We start from the raw sequence: 20,354 nt of genomic DNA, 5'->3' as shown, positions 1-20,354 counted from the left end.
CAAAAATCATGAAACTATTCTGTGTATTTGGGAGTTTAAGATTCTGCTTTCCTACTAAGAATGGTATGGAATCATGGTTGAGGATTTTACACTGTTGAAAAGTTGTTGAATAGGTTGGTTTGGTGCCTTAGTGAAAATGAATTGACTGTATTTGCATAGGTCTGATTTTCAGACTTTTTATGTTACTGTAATATTTTTTTCTTATACCTACTTTAAATCCTTTTACTACCTTTTTCTTTGTCAAGATTAGTTTGTTTATTCTACATCTTTTTCTGTTGCCCTGTGAATCTTTACATTATCTTTATCAATTTCTTTGAAAAACAAAACAAATCACATTGCTGTAATTTTGATAGGGATTATATTGCACCACACCTCAAATTGGGAAGAATGCATACTTACTAAACTCAATTGACATTTGATCCTTGATATTTCAAGTTCTTTATACTTTCTTTCCCTCTTTGTGTTTCAGTTTGGGTATTTTAATTTGGTCTGTTTTCAAGTTCACTGCATATTTCTGTCAAACTTACCTAATGAAATCTTCAATTTATGATATTGTCTTCCCCTCCCCCTTCGGTTTTGGCAGTATAGTACTGGGTACAGAATCCAGGGCCTTCAGCCTCAGGCTAGCTATTTTTATTATTTTTTCGAGACAGTCTTGCTAAGTTGCCAAGGCTGGCTTGGGATTTGGGATCCTCCTGCCTCAACCTCTTGGAGTTTTGGGACTATAGCTGTGTGTCACCATATTTGGTTTTTACTTTTCATTTCTAGCATTTTCCTGTGATCCTTTTTCATAGCTTAATGTCTGTGATGAATTTCTTGTTTCATTGTACACATGCCTGTCTTCTAATTTTTTAAATAAAGTCTCTGATAATTTCAACATATAGCCCATTTCTGATCTGAATGTATTAATTTCGTCTTTTGACTATTTACTATTCCCTGTGTTTTAAATTTTTTTTTGATTCAATGGACATTTGTATGAAAACTGTAAAGGGTGAAGTAAATATTACTTACCTTCAACAAGTAGCCATCATGGCTGGGGAGATAGCTCGGTGGTCTAAGCGCCTGCCTGGCAAGCACAAGGACCTGGGTTTGATCGGCACATGGAGTGCTGATCGCCGAATCTGCACCTGGTGGCACACACCGGTAATGCCAGCACTGAAGAGGCTGAGACAGGAGGATCACTATGAGTCTGAGCTGCATAGTGAGACCCTATACCAAATAAATAAGCAAAAAATAATTAAGAAAATAGCGTTCATTTCTTGTATCATTCTGATAGTATGTGGGGGCTGAGTCAATAGGGTATGTGGTTGATCTACTTCTGGGCTCTTGTAACATTCATTCATTCCTTGAGACACTGTGTTGTAATGTAGTAGTCCAGGCGGGTATTGAACCACTGTGTATCCTAGTTTGGCCTGAAAGTTGTAGTGATCCTGCCTCAGTCTCCCAAGTGTGGGGATTCCAAGTGTGCACCCAACTGTTTTATAACTTTTTTTTTTTTTTTTGCATTTTTAGTACATGGTCTACAGGGTCTCACTACACAGATCAGACTCGTAATGATTCTCCTGTTTTCAGCCTCCCAAGTACCTCAGTGCCCAGTCTCAGTCGCCCTCTCAGAGTGCCCCAGGAGCAGGGCCAGCATGGAGCACCGGGGGTTGAACCCAGGTCCCTGAGCTTGCCTAAGTAGGTGCTTTAATCCACTGAGCTATATGACTGGCCCTATAACTTTAAATTAAGGGGTTGAAGAACCAGAGTAAGACTTTTGAGGGGCTTAATTTCTGAGTTGCCAGATTTCTGGCAATGGGAGATTTCTCTGCAATCCAGTTGTCAGTTTCTTGGTCAGTTGTAGGTTCTCTTTACTCTCCAGTCTTGCCCAGGCTTTTGTGGCTACAGAGGTGCCTTTCTACAGTGATACCTTCCCAGTTTCTGTAATCTTCAGCCTTGATAGCGCAAGGTCCAGGTTGTCTGAGCAGAAGTTTTTTTCTTATCCTCACCCCAGTTTTTGGCAGCTAAATTAGTATTGGTTTCTTTTTGGATTGATTTTACTCACCTCTCCTGTTTGTCCTTCTGTTGAATTCCTTGAATTTGGTGGTCAGATTTTTTTTTTGTTTTGTTTTCTTTTTGAGTTCCTTATATATTCTAGATATTAGTCTTCTGTCAGAGGAGAGCTTGCTAATATTTTTTCCTGTTTTGTAGGCTGTCTCTTCGTTCTACTTTCTTTGTGCAAAGCTTTCAAATGTGATATAATCCCATTTTTTGGTTCCTGTGTTGTTTCTTGGGCAACTACAATTCTGTTCAGGAAATCTTTGCTTATGTCTGTATGTTACAGAGTTTCATGTGTTTAAATGTTCAGCAGATTGTTTGTTTTAGTCTCGATATAAGTCTTTGGTTCATTTTGATTTTTAGTACATGCTTTTGGCCTCTTTATCGAAAATTAGACAGCTGAATGTATCTGAGTTTGTTTCTGCATTCTCTATTCTCGTCTGTTGGTCCACATCTGTTTTTTGTGCCAGTACAGCCCTCCCCCTTATTAAATCAGTATAGCTTTGTAATAAAATTTGATATATGATGCTTCTGGCATTGCTGTTATTGCTCAAGATTAGTTTTGCTATTCTGGGTCTCCTTTGATTCCTTATGAATTTTAGAATTATTTTCTATAGATGTATGAGGAATGCTATTGGTATTTTGATTGTGATTGCATTAAATCTGTGTCAGTTGAAAGCATGACGATCTTCACAATGTTGGGTCTGTCTCTTGGAAAAGGATGTGTTTCCATTTTCTGATATCCTCTTTTTTCATAGTACTATAGGTTTTCTTATAGAAGTCTTCCATTTCTTTGATTAGGTTAATGCCTAAAATTTTTCTTGAAGCCACAATAAATGGTATTGTTTTCCTTCTTGAAGGGTTCGTTATTGGTGTACAGGAATGCTACTGAATTTTGTATGTTCATTTTGTATTCTACTATGCTGAATTTACTCTAGGAGTGGAATTTTTGGGGTCATCATGTCATCTGTGAATAAGAAGAGTTTGATTTCTTCCTTTGAATAGTTTGATTTCTTCCTTTGTTATATGTATCCCTTTTATTTCTTTCTCTTGCATCATTGATCTGGTTAGTTTTGAGTCCTATATCAACATAGAGGAGTGGCAATAGTGGGCATCCTGGTCTTGTTGCTGATTTTAATATATTGGCAGGTTTGTTATAAATGACTTTTATCAAATTGAGATAATGTCCTTCTATACCTGTTTGCTTCAGGGTTTTTATGAAGAGATGCTGGATTTTTCTCAAAGGTTTTTCTGCATTATTGAAATAATGATTGTTGTCCTGGCTTCTGTTTATGTGATATATTACATTTATTGATTTGTGTATGTTAAACCTGGGATTCAGCATACCTGTTGAAGATATTTGGATCTGTATTCATTGAAAGAGATTAGCTAGCAGTTTTTTGTTTTTTGTTTTTTTGTTTTGTTTTGTTTTTTAGTTGAACTCTTGTATGGCTTTGGAATCAAGGTAGTGATATGTTACATTTATTGATTTCTGTATGTTGAACCTGGGATTCAACATACCTGCTGGTGAAGATATTTGGATCTGTGTTCATTGAAAGAGATTAGCTTGCAGTTTTTTTGTTTTCTAGTTGAACTCTTGTGTGGTTTTGGAATCAAGGTAATGCTGACTTCTAGGAATGAGTTTGGTAAAGTACGCCTTCCCTTTTAACTTCATTATAGAGTTTGAGGATTATAGATCTTCCCTGAAGTTTTTATAGAATTCAGTGGTGAATCTCCTAGGTCCTGTGTTTCTCTGTAGAGTACTTTTTATTACTGTATAGTTTGATAATATGTACCTGATACAGTTTTTCATGCTGGTTGATTTTCCAGAGGATTTCTTGGATCTAGTTTTCTAAAGGTTTTCCATTCTTCAAAAATACTAATTCCTGTCTTCACGTGGTTAAATGGTCTTATCTTTTAGTTTGAAATTAAAGTCATACACCGTAAATTATTTTAACTCATAGATTCCTAGTTGAGGAAAATGAACCATTGAAATGCAGTGCAGACATTCAGGTAGCGTGTAGTAGTTCTTCATAGATCAAGACTTAGTAAAGCAACTAGAAAACCCAGATAGTTTATAGAAGTTATTTATTTAAAGATAGGAAACTGGAAAAGAAAATGATTAAAGAAAGTAAAATTCTACAATGATGAATGTCTTTAAGGAGTGAGTTGAGAGGGTGTGCAACTGATTGTAGGGCATTCTTTTTTCTGGACATGGACTAGAGGGAGCCTTTAGGCTGGAACCTGGGGCTTGAGTGCTCAATCAGAAGTGTGAGGGAACTGTAAACACAGAAAACCCCCTATATATTTCCTAAATTCCATTGCCTAACTGGGCAGAAGAGATAAACTACGATCTCAGAAAAGAAGATTGAGATTCTTTGTAGTTCTGTGGCCTTGAGATACAGATTGACTAGGGCAGCAACCTTGAGGGCAAGCAGTAGCAGAGAGTTGAGAGGAAATGATGAATACACACTGATGATTTTCATCTTATATACCACTTTCTTCGTCTTCTAGTCATTTTCTAGAGTTTGATGCTGCTTAGAGGCTAAAGAGCTAAATTCAAAGTTCTTTTAAAAGCCAGTCAGGAAGAAAGGGTAAAAGAAAAAAATATACACAAGGTAGTTAAAAGGTTTGTGCTAATATTGCTTAGACAAGATATAATGCCTATGTCTTAAACTCTAAAATACTACAAAGACAATACATGATGTATTAATTATTGTAACTCTCCTACTAACATGTTTTGAAACTTTTTCTTTTTTCTTTTTTAAAGCAAAGCAGTTCTTACAGTATGTGCTAGTTCAAAGATAAGGGTCTGCTCTCCTTTCAAGTGAAAACTACAGAGACTCACCTTAGATCAGGGACAAACCAGGTGTAGTTATGTTGATAACAAAACTGCAACTTGGCAGTATTCTGTGTTTTTAACATTGTAGAGTGATGGTGAACCTTTTAGAGATGGGTGCTTGAACTGCAGCCCAAAATCCACTTATTTTTTGCAAAGTGCCAGCACCATAATTAAACCTGAATACTGAGGTTTTAATTTAGTAAAAACAACTCCTAGATTAAAATCTGTTGTTTTAGAAAAGCATGCCATATGATCACTACCATTATAGAAGAAACAGAAGAATGTATGTATGAGATTATCATCTTTTTAGTCATTTATTTATGTATTTATTTGATACAGGGTCTCACTACACAGCTCATACTCATAGTAATCCTCCTATCTCAGCCTCCCCAGCAGTGGGATTATAGTTGCGTGCCACCATGCCCAGTTTCAGTGGTTGGCACGGTGTACCTGGAGTTTTGTGGCTGACACAGCATGTGGTACCAGGGTTCAAACCCAGGTCCTTGCATTTGCCATGCAGGCACATAGATTGCTGAGCTATCTCCCCAGCCCATGTATGAAGTTATTAACTGTGAATAAGGAAGTATCTAGGGTAACTAAACGAATGAATGTGTAATAAGAGAAGAGTAAGAAAAATTAAATAATATATGTGATATATTCAGAAGGAGAAAAAGAAAAAACAGACAGCCAGATTAGTAATTACAGTAGTGGGATAAAAATGGCAAAAATTATATTGGATAAACAATATCCCAACTATTTCTTATAGGAGATGGACTTTAAATCTAGAAGCAACAGATTCTGGATTTAGTTTCCCATGCCAAAAACCAAACCAACCCGACAAACAAAAAATGAAGCCATAGTAAAACAAGAAAGGTTCAGAGAAAAATGGTAGGAAAGATGTGCCATTGAAATGGTAACTAAAGGAAGCTGCAGTTATAGTAATTGGGCATAGTCTGTAATATGAAGAAAAACAGAAAAAGTTGTATTTTACACTATAGATGGATTGATTTCCCAGACTTACCACAGTCCTAAATCTATACCTAGTAACATATTTTGATGGAAGTAAGTTATTTTCCCTTATTCAAAAAAATTTTACCAGAATTGGCTATGGGCTGGGTCATAAATCCTCAGTGGATTTCATTAGACTTTAATGATTATGTTCTTTGACCACATTATAATAAATAGAAACTAATAGCAAAAAATAACCAGAAAAATCTCCAAATGGTTAGAAATTAAACTGTATGTACTTTTAATATTAGGTTTTGTCATACTGGGTTTTAATCTCAGGGCCTTGTAATGAGCTGTGTGCCTGAATTAGTCACTTTACTGTCACTGGGACTAAATATCCAAAAATATGAAACATTAAAGAAGTTTATTTGACTCACGCTTTCAGTGGATCCAAGGCAGAAGTGGTGTAAGTTTATGGGAGAGGACAGACGCTCGCACTGTGATAAGAAGCAGAGAAGGGCCAGAGGAAGAGCCAACCAGAGACAATCCATGACTCATGTCATACCTCCAGTGACCCACCTCCAGGTCCCACCTTCTTAACAGTAAGAGCAGCAGAGCCTCAGCCTCCCAGAGTGCTGAATTACAGATATATACCATTATACATGGAAATAACTGAAGGCTTGAAGAAATTATGATGGAATTTAGATGTTTGGCGTTGGTTAGAAATGAAGATGAGCTACAATAAACTGGAATGCTGATATAAGTATAGTCTGAGGATGAGATGTTATGCTTATGAATAGAATAGGAAAGAGCTTACACAGGTAGAAAAAGAACAGCAAACATGACTGCAATAGAAGTAAAGGAAATATGAGCAGATAAGCAATACAAAGTAATTGTAGAATTATGGAACTCAAAGAGTAGTTTTTAAGATTGATGTAATTGTTACTAACTTCATACACCAATTAAAAAGGCCAAGAGAAGGGAAGAGAGTGAGGGAGACACCAAAATTTGCAAGTATCCAAGAGTGTAAGGGTACATCTCTACAGATCCGACAGTCAATAAATAGCCACTGGGAGGGGGGGCAGTGAGATAGCTCAGTGGACTAAAGTGCCTGCTTAGGCAAGTTTAAGCAAGCAGAGGGACTGTGGTTCTGTCTGTGGCAGCGCATGTGGTGCCAGCTCTGCCCCCAGCACAGGCTGAGCTGGCCAGAGTCCCAGCCTGGTGGCGCATGCCTGTAATCACAGCACTGGGGATGCTGAAGGCAGGAAAATCACCACAAGCCTGAGCTGCATAGTGAGACCCTGAAACAACTAAATACATTAAAAAACAAACAAACAAAAAAAAAAAACCACTAGGATTTATGTACAATTTTCTGTCAATAATATGAGTTATAGAAAGTGAAGCAAGAATTGAGAGTAGTTTGGGCTAGATCAATCAGTAGGGGTAGGCATGCTCTTTATGTTGCTCTTAAGAACTTTAGAGTGTGGCTGTTCTGAGTTGAGTTGTACAAATGTAGAATAGAAGATTTTAAGTTTGTGGATACTGTAGCCGAATATTTGGAGCTAGGTACCTCACTGTAATCCTGTCTGGTGGGTTTATTTTCAGGAACAGCTAACTTTGATTGTGTAAGGAGCTCAAATTTAATGTTAGTCCTTTTTAAGTATCCACATTAGCACTTAAATTATGTGCAGTGTAGCATATTGTTGTGATTAAGAACTTGTGCTCTAGCATGCTTGACCAGAAGTATTGGCACTGTAAGTTGTATGGCTATATGTTGGCTATTGAGTGTACTCTGCACTCAGAACAGCTCTTTCCTTGGTCACCTGCTTCTTCAGTGGATTGTGTCCACTTGTATGAACATGTAAGCACCATAGATCTTAACATTCCTCTTGTAACTGTTACTCTTTTCCCAACTCTTCTCCATTCTGTTTTTACTTACCTGTTAGGTTTTTAAAACTGCTTATTCCAGGTTAGCCTATTCCTAATTATTGGCCTCATCTAGTTAGATAAATCACATACTCATTAAATTTATTTTGACCTAAATACCACTCAGTGTTTCTCTAGTACTTCATATTTTGCTCAATTTTATTTTAATATTTCACTTTTTCTTCATCTTTAAATTCTGTCCATTTGTTCTTTCCAATGGGTATTCTTTCTTCAATATACTGTTTTCTGAAAGTTGATCTCTTAGCATTGTTTAGAAATTTCACCTGCCTTTCCTGTCTCCCCACTATAGTATTCTTCCTGCCTTCCCGACCAAAAGCTCAGTTGACAGGTGTAAAGCACAAAGTGGGATTGCGAATAATACACAGGTAAGTACAGGCTTAATAGATACATAAACAAATGTTGAGTGCAAGAAGGACTGAATAAGTAGCAGAGAACCTAAAGGAAACACAAATGTTTTTATTAGGTAAACCTTGCCTGACACCCATGGTAAAAATTAAGTTTAGCCAAGAAAGATGCCACGGGGCTGTCCCAGCTACCCCAAAGGCTGAGGCACTAGAACACTTTGAGGCCAAATGAAGTAGTATAACAAGCAGTTCCTTTTTAGTACCCATAATTCCTGTTATATTTTCTTTTAGGTTGTTAGATGTATTTTAATCATGGTACTTTTCTCCACTAGTTTTTGACTATCCTAAAAAGAGGAATTTTAAAAGTTGCTGTCATTTTTTTCTGTTCTTTTGTGGTTTAGTGTGGAGGCTCATGTGAACATTTTTTTTTTAAGCCCAGAGCCATGGAATTAAAGAGATATTAGAGTGGGGCTGCAGTTTGGCTACATTGGAAATTAATCTTAGTATCTAATTTATGAAAACTACTGAGTTCTTTGTAAATTATTTTGTTACAAAATGATTACATCTAATAGATTTTAACTTAAAATATTCATATATATATATATATGATCATTACAACTGTTTAGTGTAGGGATCCACTGGTTTTACTGTGAAAGGTGGTTCTACCCGGGGAGACATGGCGTCAGGAATGAGAGAGACAAGAAGACAAAAGCTGGGCTAGGTGGTTGGTAGTCTGCCTGATGGGCAAGACTCATGCACCAGCACAGTGAAACCTGCGTTTATTTATACCTTTTGCAAAGTTAGTAACATGTGACACAAGGTTGCCTAGTGACTAGTAGCTGAGATTAACCAGTCAGTATGCTTATCTCAGGACTGAGATAGCTTGTTTGTTTTAGGCCTTGAGGCCTAGTCCCACCTATACACCTTTGACTGATTTTCCCACTTCTGTGGCTCCCTACATAACCTCTTTTTTGTTTTGTTTTGTCAGAGATGGGTGTTCCATTGTAGTTGGAGAAGCTTTATTTGGAGAAGTCTTTAGAGGACCTTTTCATACTTGATGCCAGATTGTAGGTACTTCAATTCAGCAATATAACCCCACATAGTCCAAAGGTCTATAATAGTAATAAGTTATCAGCACAGTAGGTAATGATCAGAAGTTGTTGACTTGAGCCTTTTATAGCTCATCATATTAATATGGCATTACTTTTCATACCTCGTGGTTATACTTTTCTGCTGGATGGTTAAGACCAAGTTAAAGCAAGACTGTATAACTATAAATGTAACTTTTGCTATCTTACAAGGCCAGTAAAATCTCAGGTTTTGTCTTGGAACCATGTACAGTACCTTTTAGACCTTCTGTCAGTGTCAGCCATCAGGGTGAGTCACAGCCACTGCTTGACCATTTTGCTCTCTGAGAAACAGAGATTTTTTTCTCTTCTGATGACTCTCCTTAGGTACACTATACATCATCGATCATTTTCCTTTGTGGCTCCATGATCTCCTTGATCAGAAAATTTGGGACACCACTGAGTTACAGGATGTCACAGCAGAGGTTCTCTTATGTCCCAAATTCTCACTGACCTTGAAGGGCTGGGGCCAACATACTAGCTATCCTTTTAGCAGATCTGTCTCTCTTAAGTTTTGATCTGCAAACTTTGGTTGTTAAACATCCAAGAGAGAAGCTTAATGACATTATTACTCTGTAAAAGAGACAGTTAAGCTTAACATTACTATCTGAATATCAAACACCTTAGACATAAAATGTAACTTATTTTCCGACAACCATGGATATTCTAATATTTAAATCCCTATAGAACGTTAAAAAACAACAATTACACATTTGTACACAGAAATTTAGAAATCAAACAATATACATTATAGCAGGACAATCCTATGACTTATGACATGCTTACATTTTCATTTTGACATAACATAACCCTTTTAACCAATATTCTCTGATTCATAATTTTTAACCTAACTATCCTTAAATGTGATATACAACATAAGGCTTTCCCCCCTCTTTTGAATTTGACAGAAAATCTTATCACAATAAGCAATCTTTGTTTAACATTTTAGAAGACTTGTACGCTTGGAATCATGGATATACTTAAGACCGCATGAAATTAGCAATAATAAGTTACCGTACACATGTGCGAAACTTTGTTTTTTAATTGCATTGAATACCAGAGCCATTTTTTTTTTTTTTTTTTTTTTTACCAAAACCATTTTTAAGAGAAAACCCAGTTGTAATTTTTCTGAAAGACTTTTACCTTTAAACCAACAACCAATTTATTGAGAGTGTCTCCTAAGAGATTATAGAGATTATTGGGAGCTCTTCATTAATGAGCAAGAAGGTTGGCCACACCACTTATTCATCAGTAGGACTATTTTCTGAATAATGTCTCCTCACTCTAAGGAATTTTTGCTTAACTAATGTAAACTTTTTGATAAATTGTGTATAAACTGATTTTGATATGACTTAGACCAGCTGGTAACATAGGAAAAAGCATGCTTTTAAGCCTGTACCCCATATAGTATTATGAACAAATGATAAACTAGAACAACAACAAAAAGAGGGAACAGCTATTCACAGAACAACACACACATAAACGAATACACCATCCACACAACAACTGTCTTTACAAAATTATGAGTGCATTCAATTATATATTTCTGGCCAGATTAACTTATAGTAACTCTCACAGTTTTTTTAAAAAAGAAAATTTTAATTATAAAAAGAGTAGTCAGATTCGTTATTTGTCAGTAAGCAGAGATCTCTTATCAGAAAATTTTGGCAGGAATAAAATCTTGTCTCTGATTAATATGTATACTTTGTATTTTTTGTCTTAATACAAGTAAAATTTAGCTCAGTCATCTTTATATATTTTACCATCTGTTTAAACCTTAGATTTCCATTTTGTCAGTTCCTTTAATAGGCCCTAGGTTGGATCTGGCCCCTCATTGTTAAGTTCTTCTCCAGATCTGGCGTCATGAAATAGCCTGACAGTGTGCTCTGGTACCCAAGTAGGTCATTCAGCATCCTGTGGAAAAATGAAAATATACCCTTTCCCCTAGGTTAGTAATGGACTGGGTCCCTGCACTGTCCAGTATGGAGAGCTCTCCAAAGGACTCTTCCTGTCCTTTTTGCTCTTATTTGATGGAATTGTCTTTCTTCTGCTGTACTTCCATCTTTTGTAGAATTTAAAAGGTTGATAGTGTTTTATACATCAAGAACATCATTTAACAATTTCCTGGGCCTGTGTTTGAGTCAGTTAAAGAGAGTTTGCATGAGGTAGAAGCATTTTGATGAAAAGCGGCATGAGATGCAGGAGCTTGTTGAATAGCGGCTGAGGGAGTAACAGTTTTGTGTGGAGTATGTGGCACGTGTAGCCATTGTAAAGAACTCAAGAGACTGCCAGAGAATCCCAGTTGTCATATACTGAGTTACGAAAATTAAGAATGTTGGCAAAGATGGTTCAACTCTAGAGAGCTGAGAATTAGAAAGAGTCTGATTAACTTGACATTCAAGGCAGTCTCAGCCTCTGGTGTAAGTGTTCTTTTTAGGAGTAGGAGCTGAGTCTCCCTTGAGAATGTCAAAGAGAAGACTTCACTCTGGGCTCAGACAATTAATATTATCAAGTAGAATCTGAAAATCATTTAGGGTTGCAAAATGTCTAACCTAAATCTAAACAGTTTGGGGCACAATTTGCCTCTGTTGAATAAGGTGTCCCAAATATGAAAAGGATGTTATAGTTGCACCTTTTCAGAGCTCGCTAGACCTGCATTGCAAAGAGCATCATCTAATTGGATAAACATGTGATGTAAAATGGATGGGGATTCATGTACCAAGAGAATGCCATCTATGTAACAGATAATGTATGCAGATGGATAGGCTTGTCGCACTGACCAAATGGCTCTAGCCACAAACTCTTGGCACAGGGTTAGACTGTTTGTCATACCTTATAGACAACATCATTGAAAATGGCACATAGGGGCCTGATCATTAATAGAGGGTAAACTAAAAGCAGAATATTTTCTATCTTGAGGGTGAAGAGGGATACAAAGTAAAGTCTTTTAAGTCAATCACCATAAGGGAAAAAATGTAAAGAATAGCTACAGGACAGGGCAGTGCCTGTTGCAGTGCTCCCATACCCTATGATAATATGACATGATCCTGTAGGTTGACCTGTATATGGGGGAGGAAATAAGGAGAAAAATATCTAGAGTGACCTTCTGTATACCTCCAAATTAGCAACTTAGCACTTCTGCTAGGGTAAGAAACCTTGCCCATTCCTTGTAAATCTGTAGTGGCCACATGCAGAGGCCATGCCCCAGGCCAGTGATGCTGAGCAACAGTTGAAACGTCTGCACCCATGTCCAATAGCCCTTTAAATGCTTTTCCTTTAATAGTCAACTCCATCTCTGGGCGATTTTAATTTGCTGAACACAGTATTAGGAGGCCCAAATATGTGGAAGTAATCAGAGCTTGTACCCCTTTGGAGGCTACCACTAAGCCTTTTATTTTATTTAAATGGGATGTCAAAATCAAGCTGTTTTAACTGCACTGCTTTTAGGTTGTACTCCAAACCTCTATATTTGTTGGTAAAATATCAAAGCCTTTATTGTATACCAGTTTTAATTTAGGACCATAAAAGAAGCAATCAACATTATTAGGAATTAAAGAAATTTTTAATTTTAAAAAATGTCCCTATTATTGTAAATCTTACAGAATTTTTTAAAAATAGTTTTTATCTTTAGGATGGAAATAACCTTTCTAATCTAATCAGCTTAAGGGGAAAATGTAAAGACTTCTTTTTGTGTCAGTTGTACAGGAGAGAGACAGCCACTCTACTTCCTGCTTTTCTGCTAAGCTCTGTTCCTGGAGGAATGGCCCTTTGTACCTCTCCAGGTGGGCAATCTAGCTGTCTTACCTTGAGGCCATCCACACTTACCTTTGACTGCTACAGCTAGCAAGATTCCCATTGTACCCTAAGGCATAGGTCCATAGACTCCAGTAGGAATAATTTGGGGCCCCATGTCAGGAGTCAATAGGAAAATGGAGGAGGAACTGATGTCCAAGCCTCCACTATCAGTTGTTGCTCTCCAAGGGTCAAAGACGTGTGTGGCTAGGGAGGGGAAAGTGCTCCCATTGTTTGATGGGGCCAAGGTGGGCCCCATTGGAAGTTTCCCTGAATGGGTCAGCCTTCCACATCAGTTTTAGATCTACAGTCACTTGCCCAATGGTACCCTCCTCTACATCAAGTACATGGACTGGGAAGGTTTTAGTGAAGAGATAGACTAAGGCTCTGCTCTCTTTGACACAGCAGAACAGTTTTGGACTGAATGTCCCTCGTCCCCACAATGGAAACAAATCACCTTACTTTTCCCCCTTTTTTATTTTTACTATTTTCTTTTTTGGTACCAGGAACCAAACTCTGGGCCTTGTGCTTGATAGGCAGGCACTGCACCACTGAGCTACATCCCCAGCTTTTACCCCTTTTTTAGACTGTGGATGAATAACCTAAGTATTGGCTGCTGCCAAGGCAGTCCCCTGTAAGTATGAGGAGCCATTATCCACAGAAATCCGAATCATCTCAGGAAGTATAGCCCACTTTTTCTGGGCTCTTACAGATTTTTTCCACCATTTATTAATTTTGTAAGGCCAACTGTTGAACTATTAATTTACTAACTTCTGTGTCACTGATAATTCTCTCAGTAGCTTGCAACAAATTGCAGCAAAATCTTGGAAAGTTGCATCAGGGCTTAACCTAATAGAAGCCAAGTTAAAGAATGTTTCAGTCTTACAAAGGAGATCCTCTCAGCCCCTAATAGCAGCTATCTTACTTTGCTCATATATTTGCAATGCAAAAGTAAGTTGCTTGTGTGTGCCAGAAAAGCACCCTTTGCAGCTAGCAAATCTTTTGTAATGACTAAGTTGTGAACCTCACATTTCCAGCTGCCTGTTCCCTGCAATAAAGAAACGTCCTTTCCACAATAATCTCCTGGATTCAGACATGATTTAGCTATTCCTTTCCAATCATTTGGGGCCATAGTCTGTTGTCCTTGCATTTCTACTAAACTCAAGGTAAAGGGAGCAGTAGGGCCATAAGTAGCAACAGTGTGTTTCGATTTTTTTTAAGGTTTTAAAAGGTACAGACTCATGAAGTCCTACAACTTGTCCTGGATTGTTAGGAACTAGAACTTCAGAAACAAGGCAAAGATTTTGAAAATCATCAATGGATTCCCTCACCCTTCTGGCTTTTTTCAGTGCCAGTTGCAAGGGAGATAAAGAAAATGGCTCTACTTCCCTTGAGGCTGAAGTCCCGATCTGTGACTCAGCAGAAATTTCTGAGCTGCCGTGGCCAGGATGGTGGCTTGTGGTGCCTTAAAACCCATTGAGTGTTTTGTTTTTGCCCAGATTTTAACCATAGACTTTCTTAATTTGTGATGCCAGCAATGCACATAGCCAGTGCCTTCAAGGCCACTGCATACTATAGTCATGCCCCTCTTTTAGCACTGGGCACACAGTACTGTAGTTGGTGGTATGCACTAGCTTCTGTGGCTGGATGGTGCCAACAGATGGGCGGGCAGCTGGGGAATCCCAGCTGGGTCTGCCTAAGACCTGAGTGTGGGGGCCTCCCAGAGCCCAGTTTGTACCCCTCCCCCCAGCAGCCCAGTGCCACTTATAACCAGCCGCTCCCAATTTAAAAAGAACTTTTGCTTTTCTTATCTAATTGAGCAAAGCTAGAGGGTTTAAACTCTTACCTGCTGTTACTTTGCTTTACCCTCTGTGTCTTGTTTGGGACTTTATTTCGAAACAGTACTCCACACCAAGTCCTTTATGGTAGTCTCAGAAAGTAGCACAAATACAAAAACCAAGAAAACAATAAACATATTTATATACATTTATAAATGTTTACGATCCTTGAAATTCTTTGTTTCCCATTTTTAACTCAATTGAACGTTTCCCTGTTAGGCTTCTCTCAAGGCTGTATCTCTTTGTGCTCCCATATCTCTCTGGCCCTAGTGAGCCCCATCCCCAAGTTTTACAACCTAGTGCGCCAATGCCAATGCACACCTGTGTGGACTACTGCTGACTCCAGTCAATCCACTTCCCTTCCTTTTGCATGTTCTTTGGAAGCCATTCCTTTGCCCACACTTACCTTGTACTGGGCATCCTGTTGGGGTACCAAATGTAGGGATCTGTTGATGTTACTGCCAACAGTTCTACCTGGGGAGACACGGCTTCAGGAATGAGAAAGAGAGACAAGAAGACAAAAGCTGGGCTAGGTGGTTGGTAGTCTGCCTGATGGGCAAGACTCACGTGCCAGCACAATGAAACCTGCGTTTATTTATACCTTTTGCAAAGTTAGTAACATGTGACACAAGGTTGCCTAGTGACTGAGGTAGCTTGTTTGTTTTGGGCACTGAGGCCTAGTCCCACCTATACACCTTTGACTGATTTTTCAGCTTCTCTGGCTCCCTACGGTTTAGGACCAAACTAATGAAAATGTAAACATTTTTTTTTTTTAATAAGGATAAACTTAAAACCAAGATTTTAGCATTAGGTGGTTTTTAGTTTTTTTAATTTTTTTTTTTATTTATTTATTTATTTATTTATTTATTGGGTGGAACCAGGGGTTGAACTCAGGCCCTTGCACTTGCCAGGCAAGCGCTTATTCCACTGAGCCATCTCCCTGGCCCGGTTTTTAGTTTTTAAGTGTGAAGACTACAGGCATTTTCAGTTTCTGATAAGGATGTTCTTTATTAAATATGGCAGATTATATATATGTATTTTCTGTCCTTGTATATCTTAATAAAATGTAAACAAATTTAAAGGACTAAGAAAAAATTAAGAGAAAATGAAAAAGAGGTTACCTGCATTTTGAAAGGCAAATCATAGGAATGTGCCTACTTGCATAATGGTACTAGAAAAGCTGAAGTCTTAAGTCCTGGGTAAGAGACTGGAGAGCAAACAGAAGAACATGAAGAAGTAGGAATAAATTCTCAGGCTTTAGGATCTGACCAGTACTCAAGATAGAGGAAAGGAAAAAGGTGCACATCTACATACAGTATTACAAAATTTTGCCACAAGAAAAACCTTAAATCCATTTAAAGGATCAGGAATAAAAGTTACATAGGATTAGAGCATCTACAGTGGGAGCTAGGAAACAGAGGGGCACTACTTTCTAAATTCTGTGTGAACTGATGAATGACTGCAGGAAATGAAGTTAGTGGGAAAAAATGAATAGAATAGCATTTTATATAGTGCACTACTGTATAGAAGTAAGGTGGTGAGAATGTGGATAGATGCATATATATGTGGTTGTAAAACACTGAATTGACAAAACCAACAACTTTATAAAAGATTCTGGTGATGGGAGGTGAAGAAGTAGTAACAAAAATAGTAAAGTGAGTTAATCTTTATTGCATAAGATTTAATGGCCACACAAGGAAAATAGGTAATTCTAGAAAGTAAAATTGTATGAAGACCAGCTGACCCATGTTTTCCTGTTTCATGAGGGGAAGAGGTAAGAGAGGAGGGACTGCTCCTGATTAAAAGAATAGGCATAATATACAAGTGAACTGTGTAGACTTTGTTTTGGAGTCTGCCTCAAACCAACTGTTTTGAGTCAGGCAGGCAAATTTGGAGTAATAGGTGATTCCAAGTTATGAAAGTGATTGTGAAAGATTTCCATAATTTTTATGGAGGCAAATGGCAGTATCTAGGGTTTGCTTTTTTTTTTTTTTTTTTTTTTTGCTTAAGAAAACTTTTAACAGAACCACATTTTAATCATTGTAATGAGTGGAAGAAGCAATGTCATTTGAAAAAAGTAAATGGCATTATATATAAAAATGATTTCCAGTGTAGTAAAATGCTATAAGATTTCTACATTGTTTCCCATATCTTTCCCATGACACATTCCACTGAAAAAATGGATTGAGTGAACCAAGAAAGACAAAAATATAATAGGTGCTCCAACCCAGAGAGAGGTGAAGAAAGGTTCTAGGATAGTAGTATGCCTCTGGTCAGAGTATTAGTTGAATTTAGAGTACGAGTATATAGGACTTTAGGATGAGGCTTCATGAAAAAGGGTGCCAGCTGATTTCTGACATACCATGTGGGAGTTTTCCAGTATGTGGAAATTTAATCAAAGAATGTGGAGAGTAAGAAGAATTTGTGATAGGTGCCTAGAAAGCTAAGCAAATGAGGGGCTGGGGAGATGGCTCAGTAGAATAAGTGCTTGCCTGGCAAGAGCAAGGGCCTGAGTTCAATCCCCTGTTCTGGGAAAAAAAAAAAAAAAGCTAAATAAATGAAAAAATATAACAGTTTTTCTGGAGAATAAAAAAGAAAAATGCTTATATGGTAGTTTACTAATGGTAATCATATTATGTATGTAGTTATTTATAAATACATTTGGGTAATAATTATTTTGTAGGAGGAAGTTAAAGGGTCTGAGGAAAATTTCATTTTTCAAATGGATATCTAGATAAGTATTTGATACTTCGGGATTACCATTATAATCTTAAATAATAAAAATAAAAGTGAAACTAATTTAAAGAATTTCACACTTAATAGACTTTCATTTAAAAAATTCTTGTAGTTTACTTGATGCATTTCTCTTCATATATCTTCTCGTTTTGCTTTAAGATGCTTTAGCCTTGAAAACTTAAGTTGGGGAGTGAACTTGTATTTTTTAATATAATTTTTTTAAGTCTTAAGAATGGATTTGAAGTTTTAAACATGAGGAAAACTTGCTTTTGTGAAAATACTTCATTGATATTGAGTTAAGAATAAAGTAGTAGTGGTAGTGATAACAGTTTTCAAAATATTGATAGATTTTTCTTGCAAGGTTATGTTTGCTCAAGACTTTGAGTCCTTACATTTCCATGAATAGAAAAGAGAATGTCAGAAAATACATAGGGAAAGTAGTAATTTGAATTTCTGTTCTGTCTTGTAGCTTGCTTTCTATAATATATTGAAATTATTTCTTGGTTTTAAAGTTAGTCTTTGGATTATCTTTTCTAGGGTAGATTCCCGAGACTCTTTCTATAGTGTGGCTTGTTGCCTATAGTAAGAGCATGTCGTCCATCTTGCCATTCACTCCACCAGTGGTGAAGAGACTTCTGGGATGGAAGAAATCAGCTGGTGGGTCTGGAGGAGCAGGCGGAGGAGAGCAGAATGGACAGGAAGAAAAGTGGTGTGAAAAAGCAGTGAAAAGTCTGGTGAAGAAGCTAAAGAAAACAGGACGATTAGATGAGCTTGAGAAAGCCATCACCACTCAAAATTGTAATACTAAATGTGTCACCATACCAAGGTAAGTGTTGCCTGATTGGAAGTGTGATGATTTGCTGTTGAAAATTACTTAAAAAAGCTGTTGAGTTTTTGTTACTTTGAAATTACCTGTAAATAGTGGTTATTAAAGTATGACTGTTTAACCTGTCATTAATTGTTTTCACTAGTTGAGTCTTGTTTATTTTATAATTTCTTGAGTTTATTCCAGCAAATATAAGATTGTTAGATACGGTTTTTATCTTCATTGCCTACATTTGTAAATTTCTCATTTCTGTGGTGGAATGACATTTGAATAAAAATTCAGAGCTCTTTCTATTACTGGCAAGTAGTGACTGACAGTTTTTTCTCCCTTGTTCAAAACTTAAGTCAGTAAGGAATTACATGAGGCTGCTGACTTTTTTCATAAATGTTACATAGTTCTTGGCTTTGAGTTGCAGTGCTGTTTCCAAGAAAGAACACTATGTGAGGCAGCTTCTTACATGTATGTAATAGAATCTGTCTCGAAGACTGACCTCTTATATTGGAAGAACCTGATACTGAAGAGGTTTAAAGTTTTGAGTATAAATTTAATCATTTGCAGATGAGTACTACTGTACAAGATTTTTAAGAAAATAAACTCACCAATGATTTTTAAATGTTTCTACAGGGGTTTTTTTATTGAGTGCCAAGAATAAAGAATTCTCTAAAGTGAATACAATGTCATATATGTGGGCTTGTATATAGGACATAAACTTGTTCTACTTCTTTCCATTGAGCTTTGATAAGCACATTCCTGGTGCTTAAGCATAATAGATTCCAGTAACACTAGCCTGTCTACTTGTTGATGCTCACAGTAGACTTTCTTTTGCCTTATTTGGTAGGTTATTTACCCACTTCTGTTACATGACTTGTTTCATGTCACTTTTCTGTGTTTATTCTTTTGTTTTACAAATGCTGTGGAGTCTCTTGCTGTATGTGAGGCTGTTTCTAGCTACGTGAGAATACTATGATGGTAAAAAACAAAAGTTCTTGCCCTCCTGAGGAATAGATGCATATACTAAACAAGTGAACAAATCAATATAATTTGGGATGGTAATGAGTACAAAAACAACAAATGTGACAGTATGATAGATTATATCTAAGAGATGAAAAAGCTGTTCGTTTGTGGCGCTTGACGTAAACCCTGAGGATCAAGGGCTTGTTGAAGAGGTTGCTAAGCAGCGGAAAGAGCTTGTGTAATGCCTCTGAGGTGGGAAATAGTTTCTCATATTAGAATATTTAAAAGAAGGCAAAGTTTAAAACATGGTAGGAATCTGATCATACAGGGTGTTGTAAAGTGCTGTGGGACTTGAAAGAATGTTGTTACAAATATAAACCAGGATTTAAAAATGGATTTTTAAAAAATTCCCGGTTTTTAATCCATTTTAAAAAGATTTATCATATCACTGTGGCTGCTGGACACAGATACTATAGGGTATGTGGTATGTGGGTGTGAGGGAGAAGAAGTGGTAGTGGTGGTAGGTTGGATGCAAGCCAAAAAGTCATCTCACCTTCTGTAAAAGGAGTCTACATGCAAGATAATGGAGGTGGATGTGGCTGTGCTAGCAACAAAGTGAATGGATTGTGCATGTGTATTGAAAGAGGAACTGACATGTCTTGGTGGTGAATTTGATAAGAATAAATCAAGATATATTAACCTTTCATTGTGTGGGTACTTGCATTTCAGTTGCAGTGGCCTGGCTGATAAGATCTTCCTTGCTGGAGTTTGCTCTTGAGTTTTCTTTTTTTTGGTACAGTTGTTTTAGTTTTTAAAGAGAATAAAAGATAGTGAAGATAACCATTAGAAATGAGACAGAACTTTACTAAACAAAACAATAGGAATTCAATAATAGTTGTTACATTGCATATTGTTGTCTTCAAATTAGTTGTTCAGGGCCGGGGAGATAGCTCAGTAGAA

At 37.1% G+C, this 20,354-nt stretch overlaps 1 protein-coding gene across 6 annotated transcripts in view; it reads left to right on the top strand.

Moving 5' to 3' along the window:
* Smad2 (SMAD family member 2) overlaps positions 1–20,354 on the top strand; it is a 96,827-nt gene that overhangs the window by 28,790 nt on the left and 47,683 nt on the right. For 5 of the 6 annotated variants that reach the window (XM_023714685.1, XM_023714673.1, XM_023714661.1 and 2 more), the window contains exon 2: positions 18,152–18,440. In XM_023714685.1, coding sequence (XP_023570453.1) covers positions 18,205–18,440 — 236 coding nt within the window. In that variant the 5' untranslated portion in view covers positions 18,152–18,204. Of the gene's footprint in view, positions 1–8,077; positions 8,143–18,151; positions 18,441–20,354 lie in introns of those variants that run through there. The other variant, XM_023714678.1, reaches the window with a different exon arrangement.

The sequence above is a fragment of the Octodon degus genome, unplaced genomic scaffold, assembly GCF_000260255.1.
Source record: "Octodon degus isolate 3935 unplaced genomic scaffold, OctDeg1.0 scaffold00003, whole genome shotgun sequence".
NCBI classification, from domain to species: domain Eukaryota; kingdom Metazoa; phylum Chordata; class Mammalia; order Rodentia; family Octodontidae; genus Octodon; species Octodon degus.
The sequence above is the reverse complement of the archived record's forward strand: the minus strand, read 5'-3'. Positions and strand labels throughout refer to the sequence as shown.